The sequence below is a fragment of the Pomacea canaliculata genome, linkage group LG11 (genome assembly GCF_003073045.1).
Source record: "Pomacea canaliculata isolate SZHN2017 linkage group LG11, ASM307304v1, whole genome shotgun sequence".
Lineage (NCBI taxonomy): Eukaryota > Metazoa > Mollusca > Gastropoda > Architaenioglossa > Ampullariidae > Pomacea > Pomacea canaliculata.
The window spans coordinates 19692212-19710379 of record NC_037600.1 but is presented as its reverse complement, the minus strand read 5'-3'; the positions used below and the strand labels follow the sequence as shown (position 1 = coordinate 19710379).

Sequence of the window (18168 nt, the reverse complement as noted above, 5' to 3'; positions counted from 1 at the left end):
GGCTGTTGTTTGCGTTCCCAAAGACGCCACCATGGTGGGAGATATTCGTGATGCCACGAACTTCTCGACAGTCTTTAGTGTCTCTGATCGTGTTCATTGTTGTGCCAGCCACACATACACACAGAATTTGCGAACCAGTGGTAGGGAGGCAAGTGGGGAAGCCGCCCCCTAAAAACTTTCAGAGCGTGCAAGAATTAATTCTTCACAAAGTACGAAAAGGCAGATGACAAATCTTTATTTACAAAGGTAACAATAAACAAGTTAATACTTTTTTATATCTAGCCCTTGGACTCAATATAGCAGAAATAAAATTATATTACATTAATTCAAAACAAGTTAATAAAAACATATATATAAATTATATGTACAAACACGGTGATTGATATTTGAATTGACAGGTTTTTTCCTAGTTGGCTTGAGGACTTGCAACATGTGGTACATGTTTGCTTCGTCGGTACAAGTATATATATATCATTTCGTCGGTACAAGTATACATATATCATATATTAAGCTGGGTAGGAATTAAGCCTCGATCGATCTGTATCTAGGTATATAATCAAAGGGTTTGGAAAGAGAGAGAAGACATTTTTTGGGAGGGAGAAGGGAACACGTTGGATGACTTACAAATCTTGAATGGAGTAAATGAAGCAGGGATCGAGATGACTGAAAAAAGGAAAGGGTATAAAGGTAGTTTGAACTTTAAACTTAAAACCCACTGCATGGATCGTTAAAAATCTCACTTTTCTGAGCAACTGCAAACATCTCGTGAGAATGCTAAAACATATGCTGTTTGATTTTACTTTGTATTTGACCTACAACCACATCGTCATGAGGCTTTGTAAAGATAATTAAGTTTGCATGTTTTTTTTTATACATCCTATAGCCCTTGCATACTTTAAAAAGGAGCTTGTGTGCCGGGAAGTAGACATAACCCAGGCCCTTTTACTGGAACATTCACTCCTTTCCCATCCACTATATGCTGCCTTTTATCTAAGCAACTTGAAACCCACTACTTTCAAATGACTTTCAGACACACCCCAGAGCCTTGAACTGTTTCAAGGTATCAGTGCACACTACAAATTAAGTCAAGCTCTCCTAATGTAACTAACTTTAAAAAAGCTTTGGTATAAGTAGAACTGGGATACGCTTATTGTGTAAGTAGAGAGTACGAGTATAAGCACAGCTGTTAAAATACAACCACCAAACAAAATGAAAATATTATATTTTATTATATATTAAACTATTTTAAACTATTGCTTGTCAACAATGTCTCAATTATATATACATAAAACGACTGAACTTTCAAACTTTAAAAAAAATCTGACTGAATAACTGGATGCAAAGTGAGATGCAAATCCATATCACAACATTCATTTACTTAAAAAATTATTCAGCCATTTTGTCATGAATGATTGTCATTGAGGCATAATAAACTATAATACAAGTATATTTTCACAGGCTGTGATTGTATCACATTAATTTACCTCACCATATTATGTGTTGATTACAAAATTGTCTCGACATACATTTTATAAATTTAAAAAAATAAAAAAACTTAAGTCTCTTTATCAAAGTTTTTGTCAGCATACTGAAAAAAAATAACTTCTGATACTGTCTCACACATGACACAATCACACGCCTAACTATATTTGCATTTCCTGCTTTTTTGCGTTTACTTCTTTAAAGTAAATAAGATTCAATCAGCAATATAAAGTATCTCTTAAAAATATACCTTTAAAAAGAATAGACTTTCACATACATTCATACTTTTGCTACAAAAAATTATGTTCATGTATATGCTATTGAAAAGAGATGATAGTAAGTAGAAGGTGCATGTTCAAATATGTCATGAACAGATTTTGCAAAAAGAAAATATATAATATTCATAATTTGCAGCATAAGCTCTCGATTTTTAAAGCTGTTATGATGTATATGTACATGTTTCCTGATTTGCTCACATTTGTTCTTAAATGCCGTAATATATAAATAAAAAATACCATTATAACAGTTTCTTTGGAATGATTTTTAACAAGACTAGGACAACAATTAAAAACAAATTTCTCACACCCAAGATTTGCAGGCAATGTTCAGCATCTGTTATGGCAATAGCCATGTCAACAATGCTGATGTACTAAATGTGCATATAAAGGGAAAAATTACAAAAATGTATTGGCTGAAATATATATATACCATTACTTATCTAAACAAATTAAAACACCAATAAAAGCTGTGGTGGATTTGACATCAAATGTGAGCTTGGTAAGCTTCAATTTGCATGTCATGATTATGGAAATCACAATGGTGACTGATTATTTTCGACGTATGAGAATTTTTTCCAGACCCAGCATGGGTGCCTCAAAGGCTAGGGACACTACAAAGCCAACCACATAAGACACAACCAGCATGGCTAGGAAGAACATCACCTGTGGACAAGAGGAAAACAAATCTCATTTGCCTTAGAGGAGAAGAGCTATATATGGCTGCACACCATGGCCTCCCATATACCATGGTGTCACGGTTCTATAGTCATGCACACTAGATTAAAACTGAATTAAAAATGAAAATAATATTTAAAAAATAACAAACACAATGCTTCACTATACTTGAAAACACATAACAGTAATCTCCCCTCTCTGCAGTAAAAATCTTTGATTAAAAGTTCACATGATAAGTCTTCATCAATAAAAAAGTAATTAGCAGGTTTGTGATGTATGGCCTAGACACGAAACGCCTAGATTCACTGCACCAGTGGCTATAAGGCAATGGGATCCTTCATTACTGAAATAATTAGTACAATGTGATGGTGGTGGTAATGTTGAGTGCCAGTGAGAGTGACAAGTTGAGAAATAGATAAGAGAAGTGCGCAACTTACCAAATTAACATCATTAAAATAAAAAACCGACTGTGCGTTCAATGCATATATTGCCAATATCTCAATGTGGACCAGGTAGATGCAGTAAGTCAGACGACTAAGTGGTACAAAGGCTGACCATGACAGTAAGGAGTTGACAAAACCTGAAACACATTTACTTTCATCAAGCATCTTGCATTGTGGGGAAATCAAGGGCAAATATCTTGTCTCCATAGTTACAGAGAGGTGTTAATGCAGATAATGCTTGAAGTTATTTTTCCATTAGCATCTTTGCCTTGTAACTATATGGTCCCTGGGGTAAAGCCAAAATGCTTGACCTTGATTTCTCTATGGTGCCCCTGGATAACTGGGGGTGAACTGTGTTCACGAGCTGTGCGGACGCTTTTTTTCCACGCTCTTCAATACAAGGTGCATTTTGCCTAGTTTTACGGAAGTTACTCATCTTTGTGGTGTATTATGCAAAAATACTGATCTCCCAATTACAGGCTGCATAAAAAAGTAAATTTTATGCGAATATTCAGTCAAAATAGTTGAATTTTACAAAATTTACGAAAGAAGCCAGGTGACCACAGTGTTCAACGGAGCGTGAACAGCACGGCGGTAGCCTTGTGTGATTCGTGAGTGTGTGACACCTCCACTGGACGCTATGGCCCGCTCCAACGAGAGTGGTGTCTTAACTGATATCCAGACACTACTTAACAAACAAGAGGAAAACATTAAACACCACATAGACGAAGTTAGAGACGAACTGAGACTTTTCAAATCGGCCATTGATAAACTGTGTATGGAGTTACAGCAAGTTAAACAAAGGCAAGAGTCACTCGAGCAAAACACCGAGAGTCTAAAAGATCATGTAGACCAGTCTCTCCAGGTCTTTGACGACAAGCTCGACAAGCTCGAAGGTTTCTCACGCAGAGACAATCTGAAGTTCTTCGGGATACCAGAAACTGGAGAGGATTCATACGAAACCTGTGCTGCTACGATAATACAACTCCTACAAGAAACAATTCCAGGAAAGTGTGGCAACTACTGACATCGTGCGAGCGCACAGAGTCGGTAAGAAAATTGTGCCAGCAGGACATACCCGAAACAGAGAAAACAAACCACGTCCCATAATCGCTAAGTTCACTCGATGGTCTGACAAGTTGGATATACTTACCAAAGCACGAGAGAAACTGAGAGCAAAAGGTGTATCTGTGGCTAGTGATCTCACAGAAAGACAACAGTCGATCATAAAGTGCTACAGAAATAGCGGGGTGCGTGCGTTCTACAGAGGAGACCGGCTCGTTGTTGGAGGATCCTTACACCAAAATACGAACAGACAACAGGAAGAGAGGGAGAATCCTCGAACCAACGCGGACAGATCCCCCTCTCAGCACCAGACAACTCTACAGCAACAGACTGATAAATACACACCAACAACAGCGCAGCAGAACAAAGGAGTCCGACAGCACCGGAGCAGTCAGTCCTACCTACCTCTACCTCTTTGGAACCGCTATCTACCTCTGCAATCAGAAGATGAGGAAGAAGATACCAACAGATTACAGGCTGATAAGCATGGGGAGCAAATTGACACGAACGCTGATACTGGCAGAGGGGCAACAGTGGAAAACCGGCATTCCAAGAGAATTCAGTGCACACCGACCACAATAGCACACGCCTTAGGCAACATTAGCAACAACCTGCAGATGATTCCGACTGCTATCTTGCCTACTAAATGCCCTTCTGAATCCAGTATTACCAATACATCTACCGGCGACAATACAAAGGGGAAGGACACAACTCCATACACCAGTGTAACAGAAGCCAACAACAGCCAGACAGCCGATGTCAGCAGCGGGTGTCCACCTGACAGCAATGTGCAAGTATCGTCCCACACCCGGCATCGTGTCCTCGGCTAGTCGTGACCCAGAAACCACGCACGGGTACCCGTGCTGACTAGCCGGGTAAAGACAAGGAGCACGACGGCCGGACACGCTGAAGAGGTCAAAGGGACGCAACAGCTGATGAGAGATGACAGTACACGAACACCCAAACGGCGCAAGAATAAGAACGGAGGAGCAAGCGAAAAGGGAAGAAACAAGGCTCTCTGGACAGTTATACATGTATAAGTGACAAGAACACCTCAGATAGTTCAACAAGATCACAACCCAAGTGGAAATAGGAAAAAACTGGCCGTCAGGCAAGGCGTTTGACTTTTGCTAATTATAACGTAGAGGAGATAACTTGTTTGTAGATGATATCATGTCATTTGACTTTATTTGTTTAACAGGGACGCACATGGAGATAATCTTAACATCCTGCCAGAATATATTAAGATTTATGCCCCTGCAAGAAAATTGTTTAAGAAGGGCCGATGGTCAGATAGGGTTCTTCTTATGGTAAAAAGCTGTTGGTCACAATATATAAAGGAAGCAAGATTTGATTCAACCAATATAGTTACACTGAAAATTGATAAAGAATTAATGAACTCTGACAAAGATGTTATCTTGATATCATGCTATGTAGACATGTAGTGCCAGAAGGCAGCCCTCTTTACAATTTGTTAGAGATAAAAGATGGCATTCACCTATTAGAGGAAAGTGTATTGCAGTATATAGATAAAGATGAATTCTACTAAATTTCATGTGGAGGACAGTGTCCGAACAAGTTAGTACAGATGATGTTGTAAATTATTTTCCTTCTATGCCGCATTGTGTTACCACCATGTATGTATCCCCCCATGTCAAAATGACTATATGAGTCACTGACATTAAAGATCTCGTACTCGTACTCGTACCCTGGATAACTCCTGCTTCATAACTATAGTACCCTAAAGAAAATAACCTAAGGTAGGTCTGAACTACTGGTATTTGCAAAGGTAAAATATACCATGGTCTCTGCACAAATATTTTAAGCAGATTTTTTTCTCAACAACCACTTTTTTAAAAAAAGAACTAGTCATATGCTTTTTTTAAAATAAAATTGCTTATGAGCAACCAAGTATGCATGAGTACCGAGAACATGTGCGTGCAAATATTTCACTCACCTCCATTTCCAGTGACACATGCAATAATAACCCAGGCAAGACATGCTCCCCACACTGTTCTGTGAACAGCATTGTAAAAAGCTGAAGTGGCTAATTCCATTGTTCCTTGATTATCACTGGCATCATACAGACCATACACCACTGCACAGGCAGAAGCTGCAGCAACTGCCCAAATGGTTAAGTTGACAACCTGGACAATCAAAGACTCGCATGGTAGATTCTTCAAAGACCAAAACTGGATGTTCACAATGCAATTTCTACCAACCACAGATGACCTATATTATACGTAAGAGTTTGTAGGTAACATTCTGTGACAGTATCCACAAACTTATACAAGTAGAATTATACTAAACCTTGTTAAGTCGAAGAGTGCAGTTACAGCGGTACAAGAAGTAACCTGCCAGAAGTCCCACAATGTAAGGTCCCATGCGGTTCCATGGCTTGATGTAATAATGAATCATATAATCCGTTGTGCTGTAGTATAATAGTATACATAGTATAATGATGTAAGTCAGGTTAATACTCAACCAAATAATAAAAAATCACAAAACTGGCACAACAGTATCCCATCACTACCAGTCTCAAGGTACCTATATTTTGTCAATCTAAATTCTTTTCAGAAGAACAATCTATCGTTCCTTAAAAAAATAAAAGGAACTGCAGGCTCTTTAGCTATAGTGATAGCTATAGTGCGCTCAGCTGTAAAATAAAAGGCTGCTGGCTTCAGGTCTCCTTGTAAACATTATTGGAAAACTTTTCTGCCCACCCATCAACTGCTAATAACCAGAAAGGGGGACCTGACCAATAGATGGGGAAGTAAAGGCAGCAGGAGAGGGTTCCACATGCTGTGCTGTAGACAAAGTGAACCAGTTACTTTCACTTTCAATAGACTATGGGACTGTTAGCTTTTGTTTTCTACAGAGATCAAGATTTCAGCAAAGTATTGGTTCCTTTCTTAGCACTCAATAGTTTTCATTACATGCACATCACACACATGACAAAAAGATATCTGTTTAAGCACACAAAATATTTGTTATTGCTACCTTAATAGAGTTTCTTTGATAAGTTTTGATAGTCCTAACCAATATGTGTTTGCTGTTTGAAACAGCAGGTTTTTATCACACTTCAGAATTCTATCATCGAATCACTTCAAACAATTATGAGGACGTCAAAATCTTAATTTTCACACCCCAGCTACACCGTGTCAGAATCAAAATTCTAAAACAACAATAAAATTAACACCCTTGGCCTATACTTGCATGCGACCTGTGACTTTTAGTCACTTTCATGTGACTGCAACAGCAGTCAGAATTCCACAATATCCCAGATCCAGTGAGTTGATTGAATAATGTAGAGTCAGATTCTAGTAAGCTTCGGTTAAAATTCAAACCAAAAATAATCTCAGTTAAAACTCACTTGGCTTCATCTACATTTAACTGTACCAAGAAGCTAGGCGGAAAATGCTTTATGACTGTCAGAACAGCAGGTGTAACTGTGGTTGCTATCAGAAATAATCCTGCTGACACTGCACCAAGTAGGGGTTTGCTGACAACAGGAAAAAAGGAAGTGCTGTATTAAAGAACATTTTAATTTTATCTTTCACATGCTGAAAAAAAGAAGGGGTAAATATTTTAAGTTACTAAATGCAGTGAAAACGAAAAATAACTACAACACCTTCATAACTTCCATTGAACACATTTTGCAGACTAGTCAGGCAGTCTGCCACTCACTAGGAGATGGAAAATTTTGGTTAGATATTACATTGCCATCTTCATATATTTAAGAGATCTTTTTCAAATATTTTAAATCAAGTTTCTGTCAAGTTTACAAGCTGGCTTTCTTTTTAAAATATGATATATCAATGTACAAATTTAGGGACTCGGTGACTCCCCCTAAAATGCTTATATATATATTCATAAACTTACCATAGATATTCAGTGATGAAAATTAATAGAAATTCTTTAACATCAACAACTGTTTGAACCGTATTATTAATGTATCACATAAACTTCACTCAGAGAATGTTAAACTATATAACATATGAAAAAATTATGAAGTTTTTCATTACAAGCATCATTGTAATTAATATGGATGTGAATAGTGCACAAAATATCAGTAAAATCGGACAAACTTACTAGTAAAATGGGACAAAGATAAGAGGACTTAAGATGTAAAACTGCATGTCATTGGCCAGATACCAGGAAACCCCTAGACACTGCATTAAAAAAAAGTCACATAGCATTTAGCTGATTTATATTTTTTTTTACATTTGAAAAGCAAATCGATCAAAGCAAAAGAAGCAGATGTTCACCTCAGTCCAGAATACCATGTGGTATATGCATTACTTACATCAGTCTTTTTAATGTTATCAAACATCATATAAGAACAAATTCATCAGTGTTACTGCTTTTATTATTTTATTTAAATTGGCAACTTCAACAATAATTAATGAACTAAAATCAACTTTCATCATTCTTATTGCTACTGTTGTAATCTGATTGCAAGATTTATAAGCATTCAACAAATGTGCACATGTACAGAAACCTGATCCATAAAATACCTATCTTTTATAGCACAGATACAAACAGGGAAATTTATATTGACATGAGACAGGCCATACCATTTTATCTTCATTCACAAGGTTATTGACATATAAGAGGTTTGTCCACCAGTTGTCTTCGCAGTTATCACTGTCTGCAGATTGGTTAGTCCAAAAGGGGCCAGACCCCATGTAGGGGTAAAAACACGTGTACACCATGATGACCAGCATGAGAGCTGGGGTCAACCTGTATAGGTAAAGAAGGTCGACTCATTTTCCTATGCTGATACATATAGTTCTCTATGATATGCAACAGGATAACAATTAGTTGGCTCAAAATAAACGTCATCCTTTCTATTTCTGTTGGAAGGCAAAGAAAAACATATTGGAGAGACCTGCTGCTTTCAAGAAAATGTTTTTTTTAAGGATAATTATTCGAAGAAACATATTTTAATACACAAAACATGATGTTAATATCAGTACTAATGTTTGTTATCAACGGATAGGCCAATAATGAAGAACTCGTTTGGTCTGAGACTTTCCTATAAGTAGCACTGAGACACTAGAAAATAATAAGTCACAAGACATAAGTAAACATTACCGCCAGAATCGGTGAAAATAAAAGAGGAACCAGTTAATCTTTCCATTGTTTTTCTTCATCTCTTTTAGAGACAGATAGGCAACCAGAAGACCACTGAAATGATAATGGTGAAATGACAAATATTAAATAAATCAAATCAAAGTACTTTATTGTCTGTCTGATGAAGCCCAAGACAGAAAGGTTTTGTTTTCTCACAAACCCGACCACATATACAAACATAATATGAGCATATAAATATATACAACATAATGGGCAGACATACATACCAATACAAGACATTCAACACCCGCACACCTACATCTTCTCACACATACATGTGAAACCTCCTCCAAGGCTGTGAAATGAATATTTTTAATAATTTAAAAACAGCAATAAATCTTTTTAAGAATAAGCAAACACACATCAAAAGTATTAATTTTTAAAGCTGAGAAAACTTGCTTCTAAAATGGTGATCAGCTAAAAATAGTCTTTTTTTCTAGTACTAGCCAATTATATAATGACAAATGAAGACGACAAAGAAAAAAAGGATTATAAAATGTAAAAAAAAAAAAAAAGGAGGGAGGGGGCAAAAGAACATATACATATTCTCTCTATCAAACACATGTAGGCAAAGTCTTTTCAGATAATAAAAGAATGAACAAGAAGCGTATTAAAGTTACCTTAGCAAAAAGAAAGAATCCACAGATACAAAGGCATTACAAATGGCTTGATAAGTCCATCTTCCTAGAATATCACTGAAGTAAGAAGTAAGATTCTCTGTTTAAAAAGACACAAGAAATAAATCTTTTTATCTTGTTGCAATATCTATTATTATGAAATTAAAACATCAAAGTTTGTCCTAATTAAGAAGTTAAATTTCGTCTCAGGAAAGATACACCCATGGATATTCAGTGACAAAGATCATTAACTTTGTTGCCAACCATGTCTTGTAGTAGGAATACGAAATCTGAAACATGAACCAACTGATGGTTCTATCAGTTGTGACTATGACATCTACCTCCTTGGCCCATATTAGAGGTTAGGGCATGACCCAAGACCACCCAGGTCATGCTGAAGAAGCGGATGCCATGGATACAGGTGAGACTGCCAGATGCCTGTTCAGTGGATAGCATCTTTGCTCCATTTGTGTAGACTGAGAAAGTTGCAAGCAGCTTAATGCATATACCTGTGTAAAAAAACAATGCACACAAAACTAAGCATAAAATTATTTTTAAAAAAACAAGAGAATGCACCCTAACAAAATATTCCGCAAGCCCATATATGCTATCGTGATGTAGAGTGTTGGTAGTTTCAGGCTCCATTATTTGCAAGATCTATTATCTTCATTATCATGTTAACATCTGTCTTATGTTATCAGGAGAGCAGATCCTCTGTAAAGTATACATATGGTCTACAAAACAAGTATATCAGGTAAAGAAAATCAAAGACTGAACCACACTAATGAAAACTGTATGTAATTGGGTTAGTTGGGCTAGTTCTTGAAAGATATGCCTGGTGTGGATGGCGGGAAATCGGCATTTTAAGCAAAGCCAGGAACTATACCACGGCAAGGCAGCCAGGCCTGTGAATAAACCCACATGCAGAGAAGGAACAGTGTGCCCGAGCAAGAGCTGAACCTAGGACAGAAAACCCTCCCAGCATTGGTGACAGGCGCCACCAGACCTCCCCAAGACATGCATATATGACATGACATTTGTGTGGATCTTTATACTTGTGTGTAAAGGTTTAATGGAAAAACATGGCTTGGTGGTGGGGGATAATTACTCGCCGGGTGACAGGATGGAGGTGCGGGGATGTTTTGGAGAGATGTGGGGTGTGAAGGTCGGGGGAAGAGGGCAGGAGGACAGAACGTATGGGGACAGCGCAGAGGTGAGAGCTACGTTTCATCGAGAAATAAAACGAGTGTGTGGTGTGGAAGTTCTGCCTTAGCCAGAACCATCGATTGGCATTAAAATAAAAGGATTTGGAACCCATGACAGCCTACGTTGTGTTTGCTCTTGTGGTGAGATCGGGAAAGCAACCCCATCTACCCTGTTACACCTGTGTTTACCTGGTTCTGGGATCTCTACTGCAGTTACGTCTGGCTTTTCTAGAAGTGGGTGACGCTCATCTGCTTTAGATACATAGCCATTGAAACTGGTGATGAAGCTGTTGGCAGACACACTAGACACCTTCTTCAGCCTCCACTTGGGCATCTGGATATAAAGAATGTCAGCTGCTGTCCCAGCAATCATCAGAAACAAGATGCAACTACAGACCACACTGCACACAAAAAAAAGAAAAAATATTTCTTCATGGTGCACAAAATAAATGAGACATATTAATGTATTTAAAAAAAGAATAGTAATCAATAATAGAAAAGTTAAAACTTGTAACGTGTCCGTTATGTATTAAATCAAATAACTTAGGCAATACATAAACACACTTTTTGTGTCTTTTTTGTCTCACCCTCATTTTTCATTCTCCCCTTCTCGTGCATATATGATGAAAGCCCAGGGTGACTCATTTTATGCAAATTTTGAGGTAAAATTTAGTCCTTGCATTTGACAGGAACTGTAGCCTCAAGGTTATTGCAGGAAATTTCAGAGCAGAGGTTTATCTGTTTGATGATAGCACGGGCCTGTGACTGGAAAACTCCCATTACAACCCCAGAAAAAAAAATCGGTATTAGATTTATCAAGAAAACTAGTGCCAGTGCCTGGGCTCTTGCATCCACATTGCTCTACACACATTGAATCAACCATATATTAATCTGCTCCAATGGCCACTAAGGTATAGGATCAATACCAGTTTTTATTTTATCATGCACTTGAGTAAGAAAGACAGTTTGACTGAGTAGAAAGATAACATTAACAATTAGCTCACATTGCAACAATGGTTTTTGTTTCCAGAGGTTTCCAGCCTGGGTCCTGGCATAATGCACTTGGTGAATTAGGTAGGGAAATATTCAAAACAGCAACAACTGTAATGAAGAAGATAAAAGATACCAGTGGTTAGCCACCAATATTAAGTTTTCAGATAACTTACAAGTTTCTGGCTTTGATGACAAATAATTATCACAAAGTACCATACAGCATATACCTAAGAGCATTTCTTATGAGTTGCAAAAATAAATCCCTTTTTTCTCATCTTCTTTCCCTCTCTGACTTCACACCTCACTTTCACAGCACAGATGTCATTGTGACTTCACTGACAGGTATGTATACTTCAAGCACATAAACATGTATAAAAAAAGTACATGAGTTGGTATCCAATAAAACATATCGACACTTTAAACAAGAAAATAAATATACATAACAGAAAACCCAGGAACAGATGTTACTTAACACTTTCACATGATAATGTGGTTCTGCGACTAACACTAAGGCTGCATGTAGGACAATCCTTTTTTTTTAAGTTGTGAATTTGGCAAGGTTATGGAAAACTTGTTCATGAAGAAGTGATTTTATATTACCATCAATTTTTTAACTAATCCATTTGCTCTAACAAGAGTTATGTGGATAAAAAATGATATTTCTGTTTGCAAAGGCTGGGCTGAAGCACCAAGAATTGTGATTTGAGCTTCCATTCAAGTGTTATGATAACTTTCAGCTACTTTTCAAAGCGTATCGTTTCTTTAAATCTGCAGTGCAATAGTTCCATGCCACCCGCATCTGTTCTGATGGCATTCACCTTCTTCAAACGAGTGGCTACACTACAGGGGCACACAGGGATCTCTTTGTTTTGAGTCTGATATCCACAATTATTGTTAAGTCTGTGTGTTTTTTGTGTGGTTTTTTGTGGGGCACCTTGTGCCTACCTTTGATTGTGGATAAAATGCTCTCTCAATAAACTGGAAACCAGGGTTTTGTTACTAACCTTCGGTGAGTATGAGTGTTACGCTCTCACTGGAACATGAATCTGGCATACATAGACCAATGGAGAGTGTTGCTGTCAGCGGCGAGGCTCCCTAATACCAAAATAATAATCAATAGAAGATTTTACATATAGAAAAATATATTTCAAGATTAACCAACGCGACTTTTCTAAAGAAAAACGGAATGCATAGTTTATAATTGTGACACCAGCCTGAACAGAAGTCAAAAGAATCTGGAATTTTACAACATGAATATTCTTATTAACATGTTATTCAAGCTTTTCTGTTTGCTGAAACATAGACAACGCAGCATAGCTATGTACTTCACATGTGTTCACATAAACCTTTACTTGACATGCTTGGACAAAATCTTAAAAATCAACTCACCACCACTGAGGACAGCATCGCAGTAGCTGTGCAGTATCGTCCAGAAAAAAGAGGGGCAGTTTCATTGCTACCACTGGAGGCATTTATAAAGGCCTGAACTTTTAAGCACTGTTCATAAGCACCCGGCCAGATTAAATTGCCTTCAGTGATACCTGGGAGTGGTTTCCCCATGGCATCAATCACTGAAAGAGAAAAAGAGCATAGTGGTTCTGATAGTTCTCAATTGGTGGTGAAGAGATGATCCAGTTATAACCTCAAACACTCGGCAGCTTTATGTTGTCAACAGGACATGGAGCACAGTTATATCGTCATTATACTCTCCCTCCTGGTTGCTTAGATGATTTAGTGGGAAAGTGCTTCCGCCTTGAGGTGATTGTGCACTATGGGGGAGCGGAAGAAGGTAACTGGAGAAAACTCCAGATGCCCAACCCTGTAAACTGTCACTCCCTTTCTTTCCTTCTCTCTCTTTTATACTTTCTGTCTTTCTTAATCTTTTCCTTTCATCTTATCATGGTTTTCAGATATATTGGCCATGTCATTTCATATTAATATTAATTAATAATATTCATATTTATTTATTTTATCTGTAGAGACATTTATGCATTTGTTTTTCTCTTATTAATGGATTCATCTGCACATATGAACAAATACATCCACACAACACAACCATTCTGCCAATCTGAAGGGTATTATATATCTAAGTTGTCTTAAGTTTAAGATCATCAGCCAACGAGAGCTAATTGCACCAATGTTTCTGACTTACTCTGAGTAGCCCAAGCCTGACGGGCTCTCACTCCACTAATAATCTCCATGGTATGATTCAAGCAAAGTTCATAATTTTCACTTGCATCTACATTTGCTGCCAAGAGATTTCTTTGCTGTGAACTGACAGTCTGTAAAATGGCCTGCTGAACTACATCTGCTGGCAGCTTTTGAAAAGCCTCAATCATTCCAAGGACTTGGGCAGCTGGACCACTTGCTCCCTTGTTGGACTGAGACTGCAGGACTGTGTTTGCAAGAATGGCAAATCTGTCAAGGTAAGGGCGGCTTAGCTGTCCAGCAGTTGGTGAGGAACTGCAGAGCAGGCAGATGAGTGTAACGAGCAGTGATGACCTTATTGTCTCCAACATTTTTTTCATACTTGATGGCAATGAAAAACCTGCAGAGAACAAAAGTTGGTTATACAAAGTTGGATTTGTATCACTATTTCTCCAAATATTTCGATCTCTGCAGCTGTGTACATTAGTTTCTGTTATCTTGTAAACAACCTGGACTAGGCACTTCTTGAAAGATCGGGGTGAGAAGTCATTTCCTAGTCATTATAATTATATAATTTAGAAAGTCAAATTTAAATGTTTGTTTCTTCATTTGAACACAACAACATCAATGAGAAGAATGTCATGATAGGTATTTAATTATTCAGGTGAGAGATGAGTCACAAATGATGTCCTCATAGAAATTTTGAAAGAGATTGATGCGTAATGAGACTGATTCCATTTAAATGTTGTTTTGTAGCAAGGCTGTTGCGAGGAAAAAGGTCGTAGAGAGGACCTCAGGCATGAACATGTGGTCATTTTCGCGATGGTCGCTGGGCAAGGCGGCGGGTGGGCTCATTCTCGTCTGTGTCCCATCCTCCGTTTATCTCCGGTCTCTCCGTCCATGGTGCTCTTCGCTGATTTTTATGGGCGGTCGGAACGTGTTCACGTTGAAGAAATTGTAAAGTATTCGCAGCAAGCTCCTTAGTCTGAATAATAGTGCATGGAATAGTGGAATAGGACCTCGGTTCTATTTTGATGGTTTTCGGAACACGAGGTAATGATTAAGGACATTGTGGTTTTAGAGGTGGATAATCTCAATTTCAAAAGCATTTGCGAAGTATGTTTTCATCAGTCAAGAACAAAAGTCAAAGGTTCTAAGACGATCAGATACAGTTTTACTTAAGACTATAAATGATGTCATCCAGCAGCTTCCAGGATACCAAAGCTTTCTGGTTTCGGGGAAAATATGACTGCAAAGCTGAATTGACAGAAGGTGAACACCATCGGGTAGGGAAAGTCCACATGAAGCTGAGCAAGAGAGTAGAAACATCAGTTTTGTCATAAAAACATAGGTTGTACAAGTCTCTCTCGTACCAGGAATTAGCAAAGAACAAAGAGAATTCGTACGCAACGTACTCGCCATCCCGGAGAGAATCTATAGGAACTATGGCTAACCTCCGTCAAACAACTAGCTTGGTTCCGCTTTATCACATGATACAATACACAACAGTCCTGGATCTCATCCAGTCCCTCCCACCTCCTCCACAACCCCTCCCAGACGACAGGTACTGACAAGTCGACCCCACGGGAGGATGGATTTGTTTGGATATGGTGTGATGATGATATGTCAGCTTTCAGCATCACTATGGACTGAGAACAGAATGTTTGACAACATAACAGGAAACATACCCCCAGAAATCAACTTATGAATTTCGCTAGGAAGAATGCTGGACAAAATTATATATACATATAGACTGGGTAATTTTTGTATCTGAAACATATGCTGCCTATTACAATTTCTCTAGAGATAATAATATAAATATAGCTTCTAACCTGATAATTGCACTGGGGATAAAAATGTTGTTTTAAAAATAACACCGAATTAAAGTAATCTATTACATATAGTTTGTAGATGATAGATGTAAATATACCGTTACGAACCTTCTAATTTTGCGGAGAGTAAAATATGTTTCAACCACTTTGCCACAGGAGTAACTGCTCAGAATAGTGTTTTAAGTAGAAATGGTGTAATCTTCAACAACCCTTCAGTACCTGCCGTACAGGTAAGTGTCAGCCTCTCAACTGCACCAGTTCCTACCTATTGTGAAAGTTATCTGATGGATAAGGTAATGAGCACGTGATGGTGATGACGGATGCTGCACCACTCCTCTTTGTCTATACTTGTGGCGGCAATTTGTACCCATACAGAAAGGGTATGAGTAATCAGAATAATGGAATGTGTTAAAGGAGTAATGGTACATCTATTCAGAAGAAGACAAAAAGAAGAAAATTATAAACAAAAAAGACCTTTGTGTCAGCCCAATGTATTTCAAATGGTTCTTGGACTCAGATTTAAGCTGTAGTTTTTCTGTACTTGAGACCAATTGCTGACATTTTAAAATATCTTTTAAAACTGATTCAAAACAGTTTGTCTGCTCGTTATAAAATTTTAATAAAAGGATGAACCTTCTCTGTTTGTCTCCACTTATGTGTAAAACGAAGAATATATAGATATTTATTATATTATATAATTAATAATATTTCTCGCCCTTCAGTCCCCTGTGTGTGTGTGGACTGTAGAGTCATCCAGTCCAGTATCCCTGGCACAATTTTAAGGTGTACATGTCACATTAAGGTTGCATTATGTAAGGTGATCAGTGTCAGGTGTGTGACTATAACACACTACATGATAATGTGAAATTCTCCATTAAGTCTAAATGTGAATTAAACCTCTTTTAGTCCAGCAATAAAAATGCAATTGTCAATGTAAGTTATTTAAATGTTTACTTTGTTTAAATGTTTAAAATAAACAGATAAAAATATCTACAGATGCCTTAACGGACCATGAAAGAGAGAACATTACATCAGTGTTATGACAGTTGTAAGAGAAGATGTTTTCCTTCCTTTGAAGGTAACCATGAAATTAGCTACAACAACTCACCTCTCTCAAGTGTCAGTAAAGTTCTTTAGTCTTGTTGTCTCCCACGCCTACATCAGTGGTGACAGGTGTCTTCAGACTTAAAAAAATACCCTACACGTGACACCTCTGCAACTTTCACATTACCTAAACGGGTGGTGCAATCGAAATATTTCCTGTGCACCTACACGATGTAACAGGTACACGACTTAGATAAGCCCATACACTTGATGCCTTTACTTCGAGATATCGCGCGCTCGTGTACTTACCTGGCCGCCCGTGACGTCATACGTAGACAGGTGATTTGGTTACCGGAGTCTCTCCAGTGGGTTGCACCTTGATTATAGGTCACGATGGGCTCTGGGCGAAGTACAACAGTGCTGAGATATAAAAAGTGCAGGTTTAAACTGTGGTGAAACAACACCGCCAGGGCGAGCGAACTCTACTGGCGTAACGGTAAAGATGGAACAGAAAGTACCCACGGACACCCCAATATGGGTGCGAAGATATTGCCTGAGCAAACACACCTGGAGCGAGAGAAGGACGAGGTGGAAAAGAACAGCGACTATAAAATATGGTGGTTTTTATAAAGATTTGTAAACTTGATGCTGATACGACATCACTTTTTCAAAACACTTCTCTGATAAGTCAACGGCCAGCACTGAGGTGTCGGAAGATGAACCCAAGGGTCATCATGTCTGTGATTGCGGGCGAGTCACATCTTAGCTGTGGATTTTGTGTTTCTCCCATTCAGTGTCTTCCAAGGCAGGGACATCTGTCTGTCTGTCTGTCTGTCTGTCTGTCTGTCTGTCTGTCTGTCTGTCTGTCTGTCAGTCATACGCATACAAGAGCACGTATGAACTCTTGACACAGAGACATACTTTCAGGACTTCAAGTACTTGTCGTCTGTGTGACATCATGCTCGCAAGGCCAGTCGTCGGTGGTTCACCTTTCCTTTCGTATCATCCGGTAGTGCAAAACCACATCGAGGTAGAAAACTTCTTCGCCAAACCAAACCAGTATATTTCGGATCAAAATCTGTTTGCATGAGAAATATCACTGAACCATAATAAACGAAACAGTGATGACTTTATCTTGACAATTATTCAGTTAATGTATCCTCCATAATGACCTCTTGACTTTCCAGCATTGAGTACGATAGATAGTTGCCCCAAAGATTGAGTATAATATCTTTGGTTGCACTAGCAGC

General features: G+C 38.2%; 1 protein-coding gene across 3 annotated transcripts; it reads right to left on the bottom strand.

The window, feature by feature from the left end:
* Positions 1-224: 224 nt before the first annotated feature.
* LOC112575867 (nose resistant to fluoxetine protein 6-like) lies at positions 225-17334 on the bottom strand. 3 transcript variants are annotated; one of them, XM_025257970.1, is made up of 16 exons: positions 17228-17334; positions 14047-14442; positions 13284-13465; positions 12899-12989; positions 11906-12002; positions 11091-11302; positions 10038-10205; positions 9700-9796; positions 9041-9133; positions 8521-8686; positions 8036-8115; positions 7317-7445; positions 6254-6374; positions 5901-6090; positions 2873-3015; positions 225-2423 (listed from the first exon to the last, which is right to left on the bottom strand). In XM_025257970.1, the coding sequence occupies exons 2-16, from the start codon at positions 14420-14422 to the stop codon at positions 2310-2312; spliced, it is 2259 nt and encodes a 752-aa protein (XP_025113755.1). In that variant the 5' UTR covers positions 14423-14442; positions 17228-17334; the 3' UTR covers positions 225-2309. The 3 variants fall into 3 exon arrangements, with proteins under 3 accessions (XP_025113755.1, XP_025113754.1, XP_025113752.1); XM_025257969.1 differs by lacking the exon at positions 17228-17334 and adding an exon at positions 16983-17179; XM_025257967.1 differs by lacking the exon at positions 17228-17334 and adding an exon at positions 15983-16109.
* Positions 17335-18168: the final 834 nt, after the last annotated feature.

Excerpts from the sequence above, each read along its gene's own strand:
- LOC112575867 (XM_025257970.1), bottom strand. The coding sequence starts at position 14,422 with ATGAAAAAAATGTTGGAGACAATAAGGTCATCACTGCTCGTTACACTC. Across the intron at positions 13,466-14,046 it reads TCAGGCTTGGGCTACTCAGA|TGATTGATGCCATGGGGAAA; the intron begins GTAAGTCAGAAA and ends TTTCTCTTTCAG. Across the intron at positions 9,797-10,037 it reads CTCTAATATGGGCCAAGGAG|AGAATCTTACTTCTTACTTC; the intron begins GTAGATGTCATA and ends CTTTTTAAACAG.